Source organism: Dendropsophus ebraccatus, chromosome 9 (genome assembly GCF_027789765.1).
Source record: "Dendropsophus ebraccatus isolate aDenEbr1 chromosome 9, aDenEbr1.pat, whole genome shotgun sequence".
NCBI classification, from domain to species: domain Eukaryota; kingdom Metazoa; phylum Chordata; class Amphibia; order Anura; family Hylidae; genus Dendropsophus; species Dendropsophus ebraccatus.
The window spans coordinates 15,383,721-15,405,191 of record NC_091462.1 but is presented as its reverse complement, the minus strand read 5'-3'; the positions used below and the strand labels follow the sequence as shown (position 1 = coordinate 15,405,191).

The following is a 21,471-nucleotide window of genomic DNA, read 5'->3' as shown; positions in this document are numbered from 1 at the left end:
AAATTCTCCTGACCCTCCCCCCTTCTTGTCCCCGAAAAAAAAAAGAAAAGAAAAAAATATTTTCCAAAAAAACAATGGTCTGGACCAGCATTTAAAAAAACTGACTATGTTTCCATAAATTACTGAAGTATGAAAAATGAGCTGTCTAGTGCGAGACAGTCTAAGCGTATTTGTATCATCATTGGTGCTTTCATGTGTGCGGCGTCCTCGCGGCGTGCAGATAGCCGGCTTTATAGGCTTATCTTCCCGCCGCAGCCTCTGGAGTTGCAGCAGGTTGCTTTTTGTAAGGAGAACTAGTCGTGTAAAAGAAAACCAGCATCTGGCGAACAGCGAATCCGCTCTCCTTCCTCAATCCTCCGGTTAAACGCGCCTTTGATTACGTTAATTTGTTCACTTAAAGAAACTTTCCAATGAAAATCCTTAAAAAAAAAAAATAATAAAAAATCAGAGCGATCTTTGATCTTAATTCCGTACCATTAATATTAAGCAGCGATATGTCAGAGCTGTCAGCCGCCGTTACTTGCTCCGTTCGCGTTGATCCTGTCGGGAAACCAGCCTTCATGTAGGAAATTACAATATGCTACCTGCTGGCCTCCTCTGCTAACAGGGATTTGCCTTAATAAGCGCAATGTTCAAACTTTCCCACATATCAAAGCGCTCGTCTAAACTACAAACACGGAGGGGACCTGATCAGATTATGTAGATCCTATAGGAATTAATGATATTGTGGAGAGAACTCGAGGTGGATTAGAGAGCTGTGAAACCCATCTGCACTTGTCAGGCTGGAAAATGAGGAAGTGAACACTTGTTCCTGCTCCGTTCAGTAAGGCCTGGGCTACAGAGATTGTTTTTGAAGAGCTTAAAGGGCCGAAAAAAAAAATCTTTCAAATAAACTGGTTTTAGAAAATTTTACAGATTTTTGTAATTTACTTTTATTTAAAAATCTCCAGTCTTCCAGTACTTATCAGCTGCTGTATGTCCTGCAGGAAGTGGTGTTGTCAGGTAGGGTACTGGAAGACACGTAGACAAGTGCAGCCCTAGACTGGCACCTGCCCCAGCTGTCCCCACCTACTTGCCACAAACAGTACTAAGATTTACTGCGGACAACCGGTCGACAAACCTTACACTGAAATGAGTGCAACACAAAACAAGACAAACAAACAAACACAATATAGAATGGTCAGGAAACTAAGTCAGCAACAGCCGGGCAACGAGGGTACAAAATCAGAATCCAGAAAGCAAGGTCAGGGTACGTAATCCAAAAGGTCAGAACAACAACAATAATCAGTCAGGAGATTGCTAGGTCAAGGCACAAGGCGCTATCACAGGCACTGGAGTAAGGCCAGGGGCTGGGATTTATAGTCAACAGGAACTAAAGTGCTGACAGCTAACTGGCCAGGTCAGCTGTCAATCACAATCCCCCTAACATCAAACACCTAATGCCGATCGTCCGGGGGCGGTGAAGCCCCGGCCGCGGCTACAATCAAAATAAATGAATTGCAGTAGGCTGTACCACGGAAACTCTCATCCCTACACACTTCTGCTTCCCTCTCCGCCGGCTTATCTCTCATCTTATTACTTATCAGCTGTTGTATGTCCTGCAGGAAGTGGTGTGTTTTTCCAGTGTGATACAGTGCTCTCTGCGGCCACCTTTGCCCATGTCCAGAGTAGTAGCAAATCCCTATAGAGAGGCTCTACTGCTCTGGACAGTTCTTGACATGGACAGAGGTGGCAGCAGAGAGCACTGTATCAGACTGGAAATAATATACCACTTCCTACAGGACATACAGCAGCTAATAAGTACTAGAAGACTTAATTTTTTTTTTTATTTAAAGTAAATTACAAATCTATATATCTTTCTGATACCAGCTGATTTGAAAGACTACCTCTTTAAGTACAATAAATTGTCTGCAATCTTGTGGGACGCCACTATAGGCACTGGTGTGGCCATTGGTAGCCGCATACAGGTGACTGCTTGTGTGGCCTCCTCACCCTTGGTGGATTTTTTCCTCATCTTAAAGGAGTTGTGCCATAATGACAACATTTCACCATTAAACAGGAATGGTAATAGGTGTCTGATTAGTCACTCCTCTATTGAGACTGACAATAGACAATATGCCCTCACATAGACTTTGTCGCTTTTTATGCAACCCCCCCCCCCCCCCCCCTAAAAAAAAACAAAAAAACCAATGCAGTGTATGGTATTTTTCTCATGCATTTGTGTGTGTTTTTTTCTGCCATTTTTGATTTTGTGTAAATGATTTTGTTTGTGGTTTAGGCATTTTTGTGTGCTGGACATGACCTAGCTGCTGTGACCTAGGGGAAAAGAAAATGGGGAAAAATGGTATTTGTGCGACAACCAGAACAATTCCATTAATGTCTATGAGAGAAAAAACGCCACAGTTTTTCCAAAAATAAGGCCACCCCCTCAGCATGCTGCGTTTTGGGGGAAAAAGACTTAAAAAGGAGGGGAAAATAAAACATCACGGGAGATTTATCAAACATGGTGTAAAGTGAAACTGGTTCAGTTGCCCCTAGCAACCAATCAGATTCCACCTTTCATTCCTCACAGATTCTTTGAAAAATGAAAGGTGGAATCTGATTGGTTGCTAGGGGCAACTGAGCCAGTTTCACTTTACACCATGTTTGATAAGTCATCCCCAGTGTGTAAGGCGGATCATAAACCATTGACCCCCAGCTAACATCTGTCCACTGGCGTTTTTGCAGAAAAAAAAAAATGGGGGAGATCTATCAAACTGATGTAAAGTAGATTTGGCCCTAGCAACCAATCAGATTGCACCTTTCTTCCCTCACAGACTCTTTGGAAAATGAAAAGTGGAATCTGATTGGTTGCTAGGGGCAACTGGGCCAAATCTACTTTACATCAGTTTGATAAATCTCCCCTATAGTGTTTTTATTTGTGTTTTTCCAAGATTTTAAGGCATTGTGAAGCAGCCATAATAGCACACTAATGTCTAAAAAAAAATAAAAAAATTTCCAAATAGATTTAAATTTTGGGAGGAACCCTACGCTGGGCCCACAAATGTGTAAAAACAGCCCAGAGGTCGAGATCTTATATGAAGCTATACAGGTAATCAATAAATCGGATTCATATGTCAGAATCAGAATACCCCTTAAACAGTTTCACCTTCTGGGAAAGCCGAGTGACAACCAACCCGTCCACCGCTCCGCAGGTCAGTGGTCACTCAGCTCCCTCAGACTCCTGAGCAGCCATCTTGTTTCGTTGGCCCCTGTATTACGGTTCTCAGCGTCTCTTTCATATAAACTTCAATAGTTTGAGTTTCCTTAGAAAAGTTTGAATTATAGGGCAGGTTTCCTGGCAAATCGCACTTGTGCTGATGAGATGACATCCTATATTTTCTTAAATTATATTTTCTACAAATGCAAGATGGAGAAAGAAAGAAGAAATGAGGGGAAACGATTCCGATCTGTCAAAACGGCAAATTGATGTGTATGATAATGTATCGTATTTAATAAGCAATCAGCGCGCTCTCTATTCACGAGTGTCCGGCGAGCAGCTCAATCATATTAATTGTGGAAATGAATAGCTTTCATTTGGCTCTCCTTTTGCTTCCATTAATGATCGGGTCCAATCTTCCTGTGAGTAACACACACCGCCTTCTAGAAATAGACACTGACGGAAAGAGCCAGCTCCCGCCTAATCTCGCCATCCAGTTATTTCTGAGCTTTAGTGAGAAACTTTAGAAAGTTTGAAGGTTATTTGTGGAGGCTTCCATCATCTCATTGCTGCCGTTTTAAAAAAACTGTGGCGAACTGCATCTCCCAGGTGGAGACCGCTCATTTTAAAGTCTCAGTGTTTTTAAGTAGAAAATTATTTTTATTTATTAATTTCCATTATTTTTTTTATAGGAAAAAATGCAGCTCCTATATCTATGATGATAGAAAGATCTGTCATAAACATAATCAGACCAGGAGTGCAGTGATATAGTAGGTGAGTCCATACAGTGACTAATTGTACAGTTAAGGTCCTATACGCATAGACTTGTTACTGTGTAATCTTCCAGCTTTGCGGCAGGTTAAAAGGATTTTTTATGCTCCTAGATCCATATCTGATCATACCCCTCTTGTTGTTGAGTTAGGGGAAGATCAGAGGTCAGGTGCTCATAATAGGATGAAAATTAATCCCCATTGGTTGTCGATTATCGACCAAGAACAACATGTAGTTAAGGAAATTAATGGGTTTTGGTCTTCCAACAAGGGGTCTGCATCATTATTAGTTGTGTGGGATACTTTTAAGGCTTTTTTGAGGGGAATCCTAATCCAAAATATCAAGAGGTGTAAAAGGGGGTTTGCGTCTAGGGAATTGGAGTTGCAGGAGGCAGTACACCAGAGAACCATGGAGCATGCGGAAAGGGCTTCTGTGGAGAGCTGGGACAGCTTAAAAGTCGCACAAGTCGGACTTCGGGAAGTTTATAAAGGAGAAAGTGCAACACAGATTGTTTTCTTCTGGGCAAGATAAATTTGTACATGGGGGGGAAACCCAATAAATTGCTGGCCAGAATTTTGACAAATAGGGCCGACAACCAGGAGATAGCATCAGTTGTTGGTAGAGATGGGAGTTTGGTGGTGGATGAGTCAGGTATCGCTGAAGAATTGAGTTTTTTTTCAGAATCTGTACTGTTCCGAGTCCTCAGGGTGGGATGAGCGGATTGCCAGCCGGCTTGCAGAGGTGGAGCTGCCCGTGGTGGCGGAGGAGGACAGGGATTGCTTGGAGGGGGAGATCACACTGTCAGATTTAGAGGAAGCTCTAGCATCTATATCAGGTAATACCTCACCTGGTCCAGATGGGTTACCTTTCCAGATATATAGGAAATATTCCGCCGTAATCCTGCCCACACTTGCCGAGGTATTAAATGAATCCTGTAAAGGGGGGATGTTATCTCAGTCTATGAGAGAAGCCCATATAATTTTGCTGGGGAAAAAGGGGAAGGATCTGAAATTTGTCGAATATACCAAAGAACAGAGCGTTGTATACCAAATGTCTATTCTGTGGCAGGTTGCTTATTATGAGGGGGTGGCTGTCACAGCAATCCCCAGTGTTGGAAGCCTGGAAGAATTTAGTTTCCCAGACTAAGCAGTATGAACTTCTGAGGTATAAAAGTAAAAAGGATGGAATTCGCAAGCACCTGTTTATTTGGAAGGATTGGGTGTAAATGATCTGCCTAAAATAATTTGTTACCCTGGATGTGTGTATTTTTGTTTTCCTTTTTGCGTTTTATTTATTTTTTATTTATTTAGTTATTTTCCTCTCACATCTGCCGCTCCGGGGGTGGGGAGGGAGGGGGATGTTTATTGACATATGTTGGCAGCAGCAGAGGAGGGATACTTCTTATGTGTTTATGTCTCGCACAATGAGATTCTTAGCGGTGTATCACCCTTTGATGTGATGCTCCGCTCTGCCGCTGGATGTTTAGTACCGCTTATTTGTGTGGAATGTACTGAATTGTTTGCCACACAGTTGTCCTTGTTGTTGAGGACCACTGCCTTTCCAACTTTTTTTCTTTGTTAATGGAAAAACAAAACTAATAAAGAGTTTAAAAAAGGTCCTATAACATAGGCCAATGTTAAGGATGAAGGAAGCGCCAACCTGTCAGATTAGTGCTTGCTTATGGTACTTTTACACGGAGCGATAATTCGCGCGATTAACGATTTCAAATGAACAATGTGTTTTTCATAACGATCAGCGTTTAGACGGAACGATATATTGTACGGAAAAATCGTTTAGCGATTGCTTAAGCCTATTGAGGGGCAGCCCAGCCAATCTTTGGATTGTCTGGGTGGCCCATAGGAGAGAGAGAGGTCGCTGAGCTGATAAATAATGCCTCCTGCTTGTAAATAATGATAGAAATAAAAAAGAGACAGGCTGAAGCTGCATCTTATAGGAATGCAGTGAGACTATGTAGTGTGAGTAAGAGGACATTTTCACATGATGCGCTTAGATAGGACATAGAGCATGTACACTGATGAGACTCCACCCCCTCTGTCTCTGCATCATTGAAAATAAAGGCTGCATTGGGCATAAGAGAAAAGAAGGAAACAAAATGGCAGACAGTTTATAAATGCTATCTAAAATTAGTATACATAAGGCTTGTAAAGTATTCTTTAAAGGAGTTGTGATATGTCACATTTTCAAAAACATTTTAAGACGGACGGTCCCTATGAAACCAATGAGGGCTTTGATTGCAACATGCTTGTAAACACTGATAGGTAGAAATCATAAAGAGAGAGTCTGAAGCTGCATCTTATAGGAAGACAGTGATACTCTATAGTGTGAGTTAGAGAACATTTTCACATGCTGCACTTACACAGGAGCATGTACACTGATGAAACTACACTCACTCTGTCTCTGCAAAGCCAGAGGCATTATGGAGTGTTGTGGGAGGGGAAATTTGTGACAAAAAGCTGAGGGAAAGCAATGTATTCTGGGAATTTTAGTATTGAGCAACTGCTCAACCAGGAAGTAGTGATAGGGGGGAAGATTACAAACCTACAAAACTGGTGGAAATGTCACTTTCCACATCTCCCTATGAAATCATTGGGGGCTTTAAAAAATCTGCATGGAAATCTGCACAGTGGATTTTGCCTAAGTGAACAAGCTCCATTGAGTTGTGCCAAATGACATACTCAGTGCTGCTACCTCATTATATATTGTGACACTGAAGTCCTTGTGTGTACGCTACATTCAGACACCCGCTGTTACAGATGCACGCTCACGTCCCCGCTGTTATAACTTTAATAAAAAGCCCTTTTAAGTGAATGGCTTGTTTTATTCAGGGAGCGGCCCCTGCATCGCTAACAAGGGCTCCCGGGCGCTCGGCCTGGTTTTTGACAGCGCCTGTAAATCAAATTCACCTTCGAGATACAGATTCTTCACACAGACCCTTTATCTCGCCTAGAAATCCGAACGCTGAGGTAACTCATTTTGATGTAGTATCAGGGTAAGGAAGAATCATCTCTTCCTCGTCTTTCTCCCTCAATTCTTCAGGTTTTTACTTTTCACTGTCATCGCCTATTCAGGACGCTGTTCGTCAATATGTCGTAAGCGGGAAACATCACAAGAATTACTGTATGTGTCTGGTATCAAAATTGAAGAATAATTTATAGTCAATCTGCAAGGGTTTGGATAGGATTAGAAAAAAAAAATGGCCGCTTAACCTCCAGAAACAGCGCCACCCCTGACCGCAGGTTCTATGTGGCATTGCAGATTGACCTTATTCACTTCAGTGGAGATAAGCTGCAATACTCAACATAACCCGAGGCAGCGCTGTTACTAGAAGATAGCAAACAATTTCCATTTCTTGAATACGAATTTACCATTTTTTATGGTCAGAACTAGAAACTTCTAGACTGGCTGCACAATAGGAGCAATCATTCTGGGGCCTGTGTTCACAGGTGTTCAGGTGATCTGACTGAGCATGTGTGGCCACACAGGTGATCTGAGCTACCAAGCATGTGTGACCACCAGCACTGGACGTATTAGGGGCACGTTTTGAGAGGGAACCAAATGAACAGCAGGTGGCGCCATAGCAAGTAGATAGAATCAATATTTAGATAAGATTTTTTTTTTTTTTTAATTTACAATTGAATAATTGTTCTATTTTACCAGATGTGACAGAGAAATATACTATGTGACCATAAGACAATACCTTTAATAATATATTATGGCCTGTGTATATGGATACATTGGAATTATGTTGGATCTACAATATGACATTAGTGTGGTTCACAAAGTTTGCTCAGCAATACTTACCTGTCCTTGCTCCCCCCATATCCTTCGTCTTTGGTCTCCCTTGTAGCCTCCAAAAGCCCTTTAAGCCAATCACTGATCGAGACAGGAGTGGGCTGTCACTCCCAAGACGAGAAGGACAGCCTGCTCAGCCAATCACTGGCCGCAGCGCTGTCCTGTCTTAGTCACTCAGTGGGAGTGACAGCCCACTCAGCCAATCACTGGCTGCTACATCTTAGTCAGTGATTGGCTGAGCAGGCTGGAGGCAGCTACGATCAGCATGGGACACCGGAGACAGGAGGAGGACAGCGAGGGAGCTTGGAAAGGTGAGCATCCCCCTTTATTGCTTTTCATGTGTATTAAATTGTGTGTCCACCATCTTTGACAACTCGTTCCGAACTTTGCAAAAAGTTGGGTCTGGTACTGAACCAAATTTTTTTGCTAATTTTGGGACGGATCTCAGCTATTATGTTTCCCAATCTGTAGCTGTCAGTAGAATGCTGTCAAAACATGATTCCAAAAATTTTTTTCCCTTTACGTCCCCCAATACTACAGAGGTTCCTCAAGCTTCCACGAATAACATTTTGTGCAGCTGCCGCTACTAAGGTTACTTTATAGGACTGTGTTAATGTAAAATTGCTCGGTCCTTTGTCACATTTATTAGAAATTACACAGCAGGAAAACAGACGGAGAATAAGAAGAGCTCTCCAGAAGAAACAAGATGAAGGGTGAGGAGCGCGGCACAAGCCTTTCCTCGAGCACTTGACATGACGGGTTGACCCAGAGCCTCTACTCTGTGTTGTTGTTTCCTTTTAGCAGTCGGCCCGTAATAACCCAGTGTCTCATTAACATGGAATAATAAAGATGGTGAAATATGTAAAGAGGAACACTATGTAGAGACCCCATATTGTACAAAATGTTATTCTTAAGGTCAACGTCACCCAACACTTCAGGTAGCATTAGTCACATGTGAAAAACCATAATTGTGTTCCTGAGGGGCTGGTTACATTGTCTTCATCTAAAGTACATTGTTGATTGTAAAAAGTTTACTAAAAAATATTGCTATTCTTAAAGGGATATTCCTATCTTAAAGGACATATTCCTTGCAGCTGGGGTCCTGGGTAGTGCTGCGCGGAGAAGCTGATGTGTTTGGGTCTGGCAATGTTTTCCAAAGCTGACGCTTGGCATTTGACTCCCCGCATCTGCAGAGGTTGGAGGTGGCCCTATGGTTTTATCCATATTTTCCAGCACTTCCTAGGGCTGCATCCATTGTTTGGGTTTGGAGAACGTTGCCGAAGCCGAGCAGTTCAGCCTTTGTGCTCAACACTAGTCCTGGGTTCTAATCTGACCAAGGACAATGTTCTGTGCAACTGCTGTCCCTATAAACTTCTATAGTCATGCTTGTACCTGGCCCTTTCCATTGAAGTCTATGGGAGTTACGGAAGGAGACAAGCACTAGTGAGTGGAGACATACTGGGACAATTTACTAATTTGGGACCAGTTTACACCAAAAAGCTGGTGTATATATATCATATCATCATATTTACAATGTGTTTGAGACCCCTTTTTTTACATGTATCTGACAAGGGGGTGTGCTTTTCTCTAAAGGGGTGTGGTATACTGAAAACAAGGCGTGGCTTCAGAATGACAAATTAGCAAAAAATTCTGGCGCAAATTAGGCCAACAAACCAGTGGTGTAAAGGACCAAATTGAACCACTTTGCTGAGTCTGGCATCTAGTATAAGGCCCCTTTTAGATGGGCCATGCCCTTTTAAACATCGATCTTGCAAATAAGAGAATATGGAGAATAAACGCTCCTATGAAAGCTTGTTCAGCCATGTATTGGCCCATGTAAGCTGCCCTTAGGTCTACACTGCCCCAATGTCCCTTGGCATGAGAAAATCCTAAAAATTAATTTAGCTTGGACTGTAGAGCGGCCTAGATAATGTCCAAATCTTCTCCCACCTTCATCCTAAATTCCACCTAGTAAACGGTCCCCATTTATCAAAAAGTTTGACATACTGATGGTAAATCTAAAAAATAGTAAAAATTAGAACGATTCAGGCAATGTTTGGGATCCGTGGACTCATCTTCCGGCATCTCATATGCCGTCACTCTCCACCACTATGGCGCTAAGATTGTTATTAAAGATGACCTTCCCATCTCTTACGGAGCTGCAGCCCGGGCTCCTCAGATCCTCCATTATTTCCTCTCTCAGCTCAGAAGGGGCGTTCTTGTTAAAATCACAAGTCTCTGTTAAAAAATCCAACAACAAGTCCCCGTTCCTGTCACCGTCGATGAAGCATTCTGTGATGTCCATGTCCGATGGCAGATCGTGAGACTGATACTTTGCACCCGCTGACCTCAGCATGTCCGCAATGTCGCCTGCTGTGATGTACAGGCAGAGGTCGTTCAGGGGCAAACGGGATCCGTACTTCTTCCATAGAGTAGACCACCCGCTATTTCCTGATGGGAAGAAACAAGCGATTGATGAAAAAGGAGCTCTCCTATAATACACCTACTTCAAGAAGAAGGAAGCGGCTACCACTTGACAGTCGCTCCTTCAGATTTCTGGATACATCTGCTTATAGTTCCCCCAATCGGGTGTGGAGAGATGGCGGTCCATGCTGGGCTGCCTGGTTAGTGAGCCGAATGCCCAACACCCAGCGAGTGACATACATGAGTCCACTTATAATGAATTGGTCTTGTGCACGGAACACACTGGGTGTCGAACAGTTGGCAACCAAAGTGGACCAGCATCTCCAGGCGCAATTGTAAAGAGGCACTGTTGTGAATTTTTTTTTAAAGAAATCATCAGGGTGTTTTAGGTTTTCTATGTTTAAATCAATGCTATACATACGGCCAAACTGTGCTCCATGCTCCCCCTGTACTGATAGTTGGTCTTTTCTCTGTTCAAAAAAGAGACCAAATACAGGAGGTCCCACTTCTTTGTACACTCACACAAGGAAAGACACCCGTTCATCATGCAGGTTGTATATGAACTTAGGGCAATCAACTTATAATTATATTATTAGTTTTTGCTAATAAAACTATCAGCTCTGCAGCTTACCAGGTTACGATTCGGTATATAGTAGTATATAGTATAATGTCACTGTGCGGTTATAGAGGTTTTGGTGCTGTGTGACAGGAGAGCTGACCATACAATGTGAGCACCCCCAGGATTCTCTGTTACTGACTAAGGATACGTAGGAGTGAAGACTTGTCCGGCTCCGTGCTCAGAAATGGCAATCAATCGATCAATACCAAGCCATGTCTATGAGCGTGGAAAGCACGGTGACTTCCTGTGTTTGGTCTCTTTTTTGAAAAGAGACAAGACCAAATATTGGCACAGAGGAAGCATGGACTGCAGTTTGACATGAAGGGAGACACCTAGTGGCTGTATGTATAACATTAATTTAAACATAGAAAACTTAAAAAAAACTAGAATATATTGCAAAACTGCTTGTGATCACAATTAAAGATGAGTGGAACTTTCGGTCCGATGTGCGATGCCTGCGATCCCGGGTGCATAGTTGCGCTCCCGGGAATCTGCGGCCGGGATCTTCCAGGGAATTCAAGATACATTCCCTTGAAATCCAGGGAATGTATCTTGAATTCCCTGGAAGATCCTGCCCGCAGATTCCCGGGATCGCAACTATGCACCCGGGATCGCAGGCATCGCAGGCATAGTAATTGAGCGAAGATGGTCCGACGGTTCGCTCATCCCTAATCACAACCTCTGATGATGAATAAATAGCCACAGTGCTTCTGTAAGAATAGGTAGGAACTCTGCTTTAAAGGTATACTGTAAGTTGTTCACACGTAGTAATTTGGTCATTATTTTTATCCAAAACCAGGAGCGAGCCAATAGAAGAAAAAAAAAACTGGTTTTGGTTAAAAAATACTGATTAAAATACTTTGTGTGAACATTGCCTAAAGTGTGTGTGTGAAAAGTTTTGATCAGTTGGGGTTTTAGTTCTTAGACTCCCACTGTCCATAGACTTACAATGGAGCATGTCTCATGCAATGAGTCGGATCAGGTGGCAAGCTGGGGAGTGAAGCGCACGGCCATGTGCTTCTCCCAGCTCTCTCTAGCAATTGTTTGATTCAGAGCAAAGACAACTTTTGACATGTTTATGTTACATGTCTTTTTTTTTTTTTACATGACAGTAATATTTTAATGCCTGTGATCCACAATAATACATGTTCTTTTTTTTAGACGGACAACAGAGAATACTTCAACAACGGACCAGCTCTGGATGATGGGTGCTTCTCTCCATCTTACCAGATACAAGTATTATAAGGAGTTTCCCATCTGGTGCCAGAAGTCTCCTGAAGAAATTCAGAGTTGCAGGCACATCCTTTACATAGTACAGCATCTGCAGGTATAGAGAATCATAGACGTCTATGACATTACTGTAAATGTGAAAAAATACTGACATTTATATACTGTACCCTGTATTACTGTCACTACCCTATCTCTGACATTCTTATTGCAGAGACTTTTGTTGAGCACTGAATAAATGTTATCACATATTCCCTTAGAAATAGAGTGCCATGCTTCCAGGAGATACTATAGTCCAATACATGATGTAATTTCTTTTATTTATTTATTTTTATTTATTTAGTTGTACTTGACAGTAAATTTAGTCAGTGTTAATATGTTAGTACTAACATGTGTGTAAATCACTTTATTTACCAAAAATGACTCCTTACACCAGAAGTAATTCTTGGCCACTAGGTGTCTCCCTTCCCTGCAAACTGCAACTTACTGCCTGTTGTTAGGCCCAATCCATCTCTAGGAATGGAGAGACCAAAAAGGAACGAAAAAAGTAGGTACAGGGATAGCTGGTACTATGTGCAGGATAGAGGAAGAGCACACCTAAACTGTGATGCAATCTGTAAGTCAGTCTGACTCCTTTTAGAAGATCCTTGCTGTGCCTGAAAGGTAAATCACCTCTCGTCTCTCACCACCCACAGCTGCCCCTTGTGTTCTTATTACTGCATGTACACAGTGCTGCCTCCTGAATATAATCTCACCCCTACATTTTGTCATCATCATTATCAATATCATCCAGTGCTTAGTGTAACCCCTTCCTTGCTGCGCTTATGCTCATTTTATATGTCTCCACACATTAGAATTGTCTATATCTAGTAATAGATAGACCAAGAAGGAACAAAAAAATAGGTACGGAGATAACTAGTACTCTCTGCAAGAGAGGGAGAACACACCTGAACTGTGATGCAATCTGTGAGCCAGTCTGCCTCTTTTAGAAGACCCTTGCTATGCCTTAAAGGTAAATCAAGGCTTTCCTCTCATCTCTCACCACCCATAGCTGCCCCTTGTGTTCTTATTACTGAATGTACACAGTGCTGCCTCCTAAATCTAATCTCACCCCTCCCTTTTGTCATCATCATTATCAGTGTCATCCAGTGCTTAGTGTAACCCCTTCCTTGCTGCTCTTATGCTCTTATGTCATGTATCCACATATTAGAGTTGTTCCCGGTCTGTTAGCTCTACATTTACCTGGATCATGTGGATGAAGTCATACTTTCTTTCTGACTTCTCCTCTTTTACTTGAAGCTCAAATTCAGAAGACGTTTTCTTGTGCCAGCTGAAATTTATATTTTCAAGACCCGGGGTCTTGGCAACTCGCTCTGCAACACATCGAACAGAATCAGATTACCGCCATAAAGCAATGCCAGAAAGCGCTTCATTCCGTCCAAAGTTCACAAGAAAGCGACACAGTGACAAGTAGTAAGATGAGGGCAAAGTACATAGAGTACAGAGTGACGGAGAGGAGGGAGAAGACACTTACCCCTGTAGCTGAGGATCTGCTCCGAGCTTGGCTCAATGATGTCAGTATTGATGGGCACTCCAGGATATCGAGCTTGGATTTTGGGGAACATCTGTAGGTCTATTTCACCTAAACGTGGAGAAAAAAAATTATAATCTAAGAAAGGATATAGAGTCTCCAAAGATTTTGAATTTGTACTAGCGCCCCCACAGGTAAACAGAGCATAAAATGTGCCTTATCTCTCCGAGAACAAACTGATCAGGCTCAATCTTTCCCTCCCCCCATAACATCTGCCAGTTAGGAGAACTCCCTGGCTGTCAATCACATCAGACTCGTTTGTTCCATTATAGTCTATGGGAGAAGTTAGATGTTCCTGCTGGTCGGGGTGTGGAACGCGCTCCCCCCTCGCTGTATCCCAGGATCATAGTGGCAACTTCAGTTTCTGCGATCATGCAGCGATCAAACAATTGTTCTATCACTTGTATGGTACACTATGGTATTAAAGGGGTACTCCGCTGAAAATCTTTTTCTTTCAAAGCAACTGTTTTCAGATTGTTATATAGATGTGTAATTTACATTTATTTAAAAATCTCCAGTCTTCCAGTACTTATCAGCTGCTGAATGTCCTGCAGGGAGTGGTGTAGTCTTTCCAGCCTACCACAGTGCTCTCTGCTGCCACCTTTGTCAGGAACTGTTCAGAGCAGGAGAGGTTTTCTATGGGATTTCCTACTGCTCTGGACAGTTCCTGACATGGACAGAGGTGGCAGCAGAGAGCAGTCTGGAAGGAATACACCACATCCTGCAGGACATACAGCAGCTAATAAGCACTAAGTAGAAGTACTTTACAGATCTATATAACTTTCTGAAACCAGTTGATTTGAAAGAAAAATATTTTCATCGGAGTGCCTCTCTGACACTGTGCACTGGAGAATAGTGTTCTACATTATGGAATGAAATGATAATAAAAGATCTTACCTGAACCACTTCCGACTCCCAGGACGTTGATGGCGGACTTTCCATTCCCTATACTGAGGAGCAGACAACATACATGGTTATCTACATTATAACATACAATATATAGTGCTAGTCACAGAGTCATAGTCCCAGAGGCTTGGGAAGCAGAGATGGAGGGTGCTGTATGCAGGGTCCTCACACAGGAGAGCTGCTTAAAGGGATTGTCCAGTATACATTCTATTAGGGAATTCTGAACTAGTAGACGGCGGCCCTGTATCTCATGGTCAGAATGGAAAGTAGCTGCAAAAAAAGCATCTGGAGGACCAGACCTGTCCTGTGTTATACAGTTACCCATGAAAGTGAATGGAGACTTGTAACGCTTCATTTCTCCTGTGGTGGCGCTGTAGGGAGATGGAACACTTACTGACAGGTTTCCCGCAGAGTTTAGATAATTACTGGTGATCCTAGCAGGGGGTGCTCATAGTGAAGAAAGCAAGAAGGAGGGACTGTCCAAATACCTGTGCAATACCACATACAGCCTGTTGACAAGTGTGGCGCTGTGTTTGGAAGAAAGCAGTCACGTTTGTCCAAACCTGGGTAAACCATTTAAATTCTATTAAAAATAAAAAGGAAAAACTCCCTATCACAGCCGACACGGGTAGAGCAACACCCAACACATCCCCCCCCCCCCCCCCCCCCCCCCCCCGCCAGCATATAGCAGCCCCTATCTCTGCCTCTGGCCTTTTCTGGGCTGATACCAGATTCTCCTGTTTTTCCACTGGTCATTTCATTAATTATAGTTAATTATAGTATAGCTGCTATAGCTGCATATACTGGAGAGAGCTGCAGTGTACAGCATGGGGGAGAGACAGGGAACACAAGGAGCTAGATAGGAAGCATTGAAGAGAATATACTGACGGCTGGGGTCCCCCACGAAGTAGCCTCATAAATATAATACTATAGGCCTCCACTAGTACTCTGCTTAAAGGGATGTTCCAGGGCTTTGCCCTCAATGATTGAGTGGTGAGGAGCCGATCCCGGGGAATCAATAGAATTTAAGGAGACCTGCCACTTGCTGGAGCGCTGCAGCCCCTCTGCTCTATGGATTAATTGATATTGATGGCCTTTAAGATATGGCCGCATTCTTCCAAAAACAGCACCAATGTTCTCTCAAGGTTGGGTGTGTGGGGTTTTACAGCTCAGTTAGATTCAAGTGAATGGAACTGAATTGCAATACCACATTCAACCTGAGCACAGGAGTGGCGCTGTTTTTGCAAAAAAAAAAAAAATTGCAAGAAGAGCCGCCTCCTTTCCACTGACTGAAGGCTTCCCTAAGAAGAAGTCATTGATGTTTAGTCTAAGGTTACACAATATGGCGGGTATTTGTATGACTGCATAACAACAAAGGGGTTAAAGGGGGGGACTCAGAGATCTATGTATGAATGTGCAGTCATTTCCTTAGGCACAGACGATATGAGGGCAACACATCTGATGCTGTGGTATTTGGGTATCATTTGCCATAACCGTATATATTACAATAGAAGGTGAGGATGAGTTTCCTGGCTACAATGTCATTTACCATTACCGTACATATTATAATAGAAGGTGAGGATGAGTTACCTGGATACAACGTCATTTAGCATTACCGTATATATTATAATAGAAGGTGAGGATGAGTTACCTGGATACAACGTCATTTAGCATTACCGTATATATTATAATAGAAGGTGAGGATGAGTTACCTGGATACGTCATTTACCATTACCGTATATATTATAATAGAAGGTGAGGATGAGTTACCTGGATACAACGTCTGGCAGCCTGGTCTCTATGAACTGCTGCATGCACTGGTGCTCGGTAGAATTCTTAAGGAAGAGACGGAAGGATTCCACGTATCTGCTGTTATCCGAGAGCAGGCTCCTCATTCCAGTCTCCATCTTTCTTCCTGAGCTGCAAGGAGGAGAGCAGAGAATGAGGCGGTCTTGTGTTTTTCTTGGCCCTGTCTGACGTCTCCTCAGGGGGAGACATCACCTGGAGACACAGCAGCTTATCTGCAGATTCTGTATACAGCCCCCATAGAAGCAGCCCCCATAGAAGCAGCACCTGCACTATGTATCTGGGTTATATCACGTCACATCATATTGTGCAGATACAGGAAGATTCTTATAGTTCTGTATACAGTAGAAATGCTGATGAATCTGGTGAAAATAGACTCAAAAAGGCCGAGGGGAGTAACATGTAACCTGTGCAGGACCCCTATCCCTCACCCCAGGGCCCCCTATCCCCCACCCTGCAGAGGATGGAAGCTGAAATACTTATTGGGACTGACACTCCGCTATGTGGAATAATATATCGTGATATAACAATGTATCAGAGCTGGCATTCTTAAAGGAACATTTCATGCAATAGTGATAAATTGTTCACAATGAGAGGGGTCGGAGCATGACATGGAAATACAAAGACTACCGAGAAATGTTACACAGGGCGACAGTTTGGGTAGTTTGAATTTCAAATAGAAAATTGTTACATGTAGCAAATCGAATCCAATCTATTCCATAGAACAGGACTTTCTGGTCTAACCCCCATCCTGATCCGATTGGAATCCAATGGGCTTCGGCATATTGTTCACTGACATATTGATCAACTTTAAAATATTTCATGTTCAGACAAGTAGTGAAAATCCATACGTGTAAAGCAAATCTTCAAGGAATTGTCTAGCCTGTCCCAGAATAAGGCCACCTGTGCAGTAAGGTGGATCACTGGTCTGGCTACTCTAACGGTTCAAACCTAAAATCATCGGTCACCGACCACGCATCGCTGCTTGGAATAGCGATGCGCGGCAGGCGACTGACAATTTCACAAGCACCATGCTTTACCTATCCAGGCTGCAGGTCTTCTCCTGCGCTCCTTCTTCCAGCTGCAGTTTCGGTGCGGCCTGTCTTAGCTGACAGACCGCTCAGCCAATCACTGGCCAGGAACGTCGCGGACAGTAATTGGCTGAGCGGTCTGTCAGCTCAGACGGGCCGCACCGAAGCTGCTGCTGCGTACAGGACCAGGAGGAAGAAGGAGCGCAGGGAAAAATCTGCAACATGTTTAGGTAAAGTATGGTGTTGTTAAACATGGGCTGCAAGGACATCGTTAACGATGTCCCTGCCGCCCTCACTAAACGATTATCGGGCTGTGTTATGGTGCGTTAACACAAAGAGATTTATCTGACAGATCTTTGAAGCCAAAGCCAGGAACAGACTATAAACAGGGTGCAGGTCATAAAGGAAAGACAGATTTCTCCCCTTTTCAAATCCAATCTCTATCAAATCAAATCAAATCTCTATGTGTGAGCGCACCATAATAGGCCCAGTAAACGATCTAGAAGATTGGCGCTCATTTACATTATTAATTGGGCCCCCATCAGCCAGTGGAATAGGACCCTTAGACAGACGAACATGCTGCTCGTGGTGGATCTTGGCTGTCAGTCTGTGGTGTATGGTGGTCTACCAAACAACCACGACAGATGAGAGGGGTCAGGTGTGATGGAAAATCATGGCCAACCCCGCTGTTTCAGGACAGATAATCCACAGGGATAGCGTTCTCACTGCAGTTTACCCCTCCCCATAGAGAATAAAGGAACGCTTGGCCATGCTGAACGTTCATGTGTGCGGATAGGATGGATAGCGGCAGCAGGAGACATAACTGGCGCCCATCAGTTATTGAAAGTATCAGATCATCCCTAAAGGCCCTATAAAACGTCCCGTGTAATAGAAGGCAACGATCAGTCGACATGAGCTGATTGTTGCTGTTGTTTGTTTTTCAACAGACCGCCGCTATTCTCCATGGGCTGCCCAGATGATCTTGCAATCACCCAGGCAGCCCCCCCACAGCTCCCCGCGCCCCCCCCCCCCTGCACTTACCTGCTCGCTGCCGCCATGTGTAATAGCAGCGGCAGCGAGCAGGGAACGAGGGGAAAACAAGCGCTGACAGCTCTCATTTGCTCCTCCAGTCGCCCCATGTAATAGGGGCGTTATATGATGTTCATATACCCTTAAAGAGGACCTGTCACCCACCGTGCCGGGGTGACAGGCTCCCGACCCCCCGTTAGAGCCCCCTATACTCACCTAATCCCTCCGGGTCCCGCTTCTGGAGATGGTCGGGTGATGGAGATATCAGCCGCTGCAGCCCGGCACGCACGCTCCTCGGATGAGTTCAACGCTCTTAGAGAATGATGGAGCGCTGGACTCTCCTGTCATTCTCTATGGGTGTTGGACTCATCTTTCAGCGCACGCGCCGGGCTGCAGCGCCTGATATCTCCATCACCCGACCATCTCCAGAAGCGGGACCCGCCGGGATTAGGTGAGTATAGGGTGCTCTAACGGGGGGTCGGGAGCCTGTCACCCCGGCACGGGGGGTGACAGGTTACCTTTAAAGGTGTCATCCATAAGACGTCAGCCTAAAACAATAAGGAGCAGATCCTTCCATAAATCCATCTGTTATGTACAGTATTTGTAGCACCTGTTCTCCGACTTACATGCACGTTACACGTCCATCCATTCATGGTCCCTCCAATTTCAGAAATTCTTGGACACCACTAAGCCACAAAATCCCAAACAGTCCATCACACAACTATGTACAGTGTGTGGAGGCAACCATGGAGAAACTACGCTAAGAAGTCCAGCAGAGAACGGGATAGGAAGTCACCTTTGATATGACAACCCAAATAGATCATCATAGAGAAGTATAACTCAAAGGAAGCATGGGTATGGCCGAATGAATAGTCTATTATAAAAATTTCTCATCTGCTGCTTTTTGCAGAAGACACAAAAATCTGTGTGTGAGCTTTTCTCTCTGTCTCCCCCTCCTCTCCCTCCCTCCTGAGACGGCTGATGTAAACAAGCCCCTGACTGACTGTGTCTGCAACATTGTAGCTTCTCTGTAATGCCGGGAGGGATAATCTGAGGTCAAGTTGCTGATGAACTCATTGTGATTAATCCTCCCAGCATTACAAAAAAGCTACGATGTTGCAGATAAAGCCCGTTAAAGTCAAGGACATGTTTACATCAGCCGTCTCAGAAGGGGAGGGGAGGGGGGAGACAGAGAGAAAAGCTCACACACAGATTTTTGTGTCTTCAACAGAAAGCAGCAGCGCAGAACTGGTGGAAGGAGACAGAATAGATAAAACAAGTATGGAAGGAATTGTTAGTCTCACTATGGGCAGCAGCATATCGAGTTATGTTTGAGTGGAATACCCCCTTTAAGGATTTGAATCTGTACAGTCTAAAGGAGAGGAAAGACAGGGAAGGAAGTGTTTTAATAAAAAAAAAAAAAATAGAACAAGCAGACACAGTGAAAGGTTTTTGGGGGAAAGGTCACAAGCAACAAGAGAAAATATTACTTTACTGAAAGAGTAGTAGATGCTTGGTACAAACTTCCAGCAGATGTGGTTGGTAAATCTGCAATAACTGAATGTAAACCTGTCTGGTATATACATATATCTATCCTAAGGTAATAAGAAGGGGAACACTAGATGGAGGAGGGGGCTTTTTCTGCCGACAATCTTCTATGTTTCTTGGGATCCACCAGCTGAAGTCATCTGTGAGCAGCTCTGCACGGTGTCTCCCATGCTTCTTCTCATTTGCATGCAGGGATAGTGGAGGGGGGGCTGCAGCCAAGAGACAGGAAGAGCGAGAGAAGGGGCAGGGGGATCTGAGAGGGAAGGTAGAGGATGGATCCCATGATCCCTCCTGGAGATGCTCTCACATGGGCACTATAGGGGTCCTCTAGCAGGAGAAGACCTCCCTATGTTATATACTCACCGCCAGCAGCTGGGACTGGAATGTGGAAGTTTCTGCAGACTCAGCCGGCTCTTCCCCTCCCACAGATTCTTACACAACAAGATCCCAGGAAGTGATTCCAGCCTGTGTAACCGAGACACCAGAACAATGTCAGCTGTGTATAGAGAAGAGCCAGGGCTGTTACATCCCCCCACCCAGGAGCCCAATCCTCGTGTCCCTCTACAGCAGGGGTAGGGAACCTTTGGGCTTCCAGCTGTTGCACAACTACAACTCCCATCATGCCTGGACAGCCAAAGATAAAGCTTTGGCTGTCCAGGCATGATGGGAGTTGTTGTTTTGCAACAGCTGTAAGGAACCTAAATAACATATTTACAATTCTACATTAAGGCTATGTTCACACTACGTAAAATAACGGCCGTTGTTTTCACCGGCCGGACTTTTGCAACCAAAATTACGGCCATAGAATTACGATTGTACAGGGCTAGTCGTGAAACTACGTTTAATTGTTGTTTAATTTTAATTCCTAGCATGATTATAAACGGGATGAAACAGGTCATTTACTTTAAATACTGCGCCCAGCCTAAGAAACCACTCAGAAAATTTTTTACATCAAAATCAAGTTTAATTCGGCATATATAAGTTTTATGTTCGCGGCCGCATTGAAATCCACGGCCGTTGTTGCAGTATTACCGGCCGGAAATAATTGGCATGTCCATTTTTCAAGGGGCCGTATAAACAACGGCCGTTATCTGATACGTATTGTGAATTCAACGGCCGTAGTTACATTGCATTGCAGTCATTATAGGGAACCTCAAAACAACGGCCGTAGTTTTGCGGCGCGGTCAACGGCCCTTATTTTACGTAGTGTGAACATAGCCTAAAGGTGCTAATTAATATCATGATGTCATGTCAGTATACAGGGCTTGTAATGAAATAGCTGCAATGTGAGGATGTAACTTATGGTGCGTTTACACAGACAGATTTATCTGACAGATTTTGGAAGCCAAAACCAGGAGCAGATTATAAACTGGGAACAGGTGATAAAGGTAAGACTGAGATTTCTCCTGTTCTCAAATCCATTCCTGGCTTTGGCATCCAAAATCTGTCAGATAAATCTGTGTGTGTAAACGCAGCATTAGGATCAGTAATGTAGAATAGTGAGTGC

At 43.8% G+C, this 21,471-nt stretch overlaps 1 protein-coding gene and 1 long non-coding RNA gene across 2 annotated transcripts; one reads left to right on the top strand and one right to left on the bottom strand.

Moving 5' to 3' along the window:
- Positions 1-2,870: 2,870 nt before the first annotated feature.
- Positions 2,871-12,402, top strand: LOC138800732 (uncharacterized). The gene is made up of 3 exons (XR_011364509.1): positions 2,871-3,091; positions 3,892-3,973; positions 11,988-12,402. It is a non-coding gene; the product is annotated as an uncharacterized lncRNA (long non-coding RNA).
- On the bottom strand, positions 8,409-20,402 carry HNMT (histamine N-methyltransferase). Its single transcript, XM_069982659.1, has 7 exons — positions 20,328-20,402; positions 16,321-16,470; positions 14,542-14,594; positions 13,588-13,695; positions 13,296-13,426; positions 12,054-12,147; positions 8,409-10,234 (listed from the first exon to the last, which is right to left on the bottom strand). Exons 2-7 carry the CDS (start codon positions 16,455-16,457, stop codon positions 9,870-9,872), a joined length of 888 nt encoding a protein of 295 aa, XP_069838760.1. The 5' UTR covers positions 16,458-16,470; positions 20,328-20,402; the 3' UTR covers positions 8,409-9,869.
- Positions 20,403-21,471: the final 1,069 nt, after the last annotated feature.

Bases quoted from the DNA above. Each gene is read 5' to 3' on its own strand.
- HNMT (XM_069982659.1), bottom strand. From the start codon at position 16,457: ATGGAGACTGGAATGAGGAGCCTGCTCTCGGATAACAGCAGATACGTG. The intron at 13,696-14,541 runs GTAAGATCTTTT...CTCCACGTTTAG, and splicing joins GGGAGTCGGAAGTGGTTCAG to GTGAAATAGACCTACAGATG. The intron at 10,235-12,053 runs GTAAGATGGAGA...TCTTCCCATCAG, and splicing joins CCTTATAATACTTGTATCTG to GAAATAGCGGGTGGTCTACT.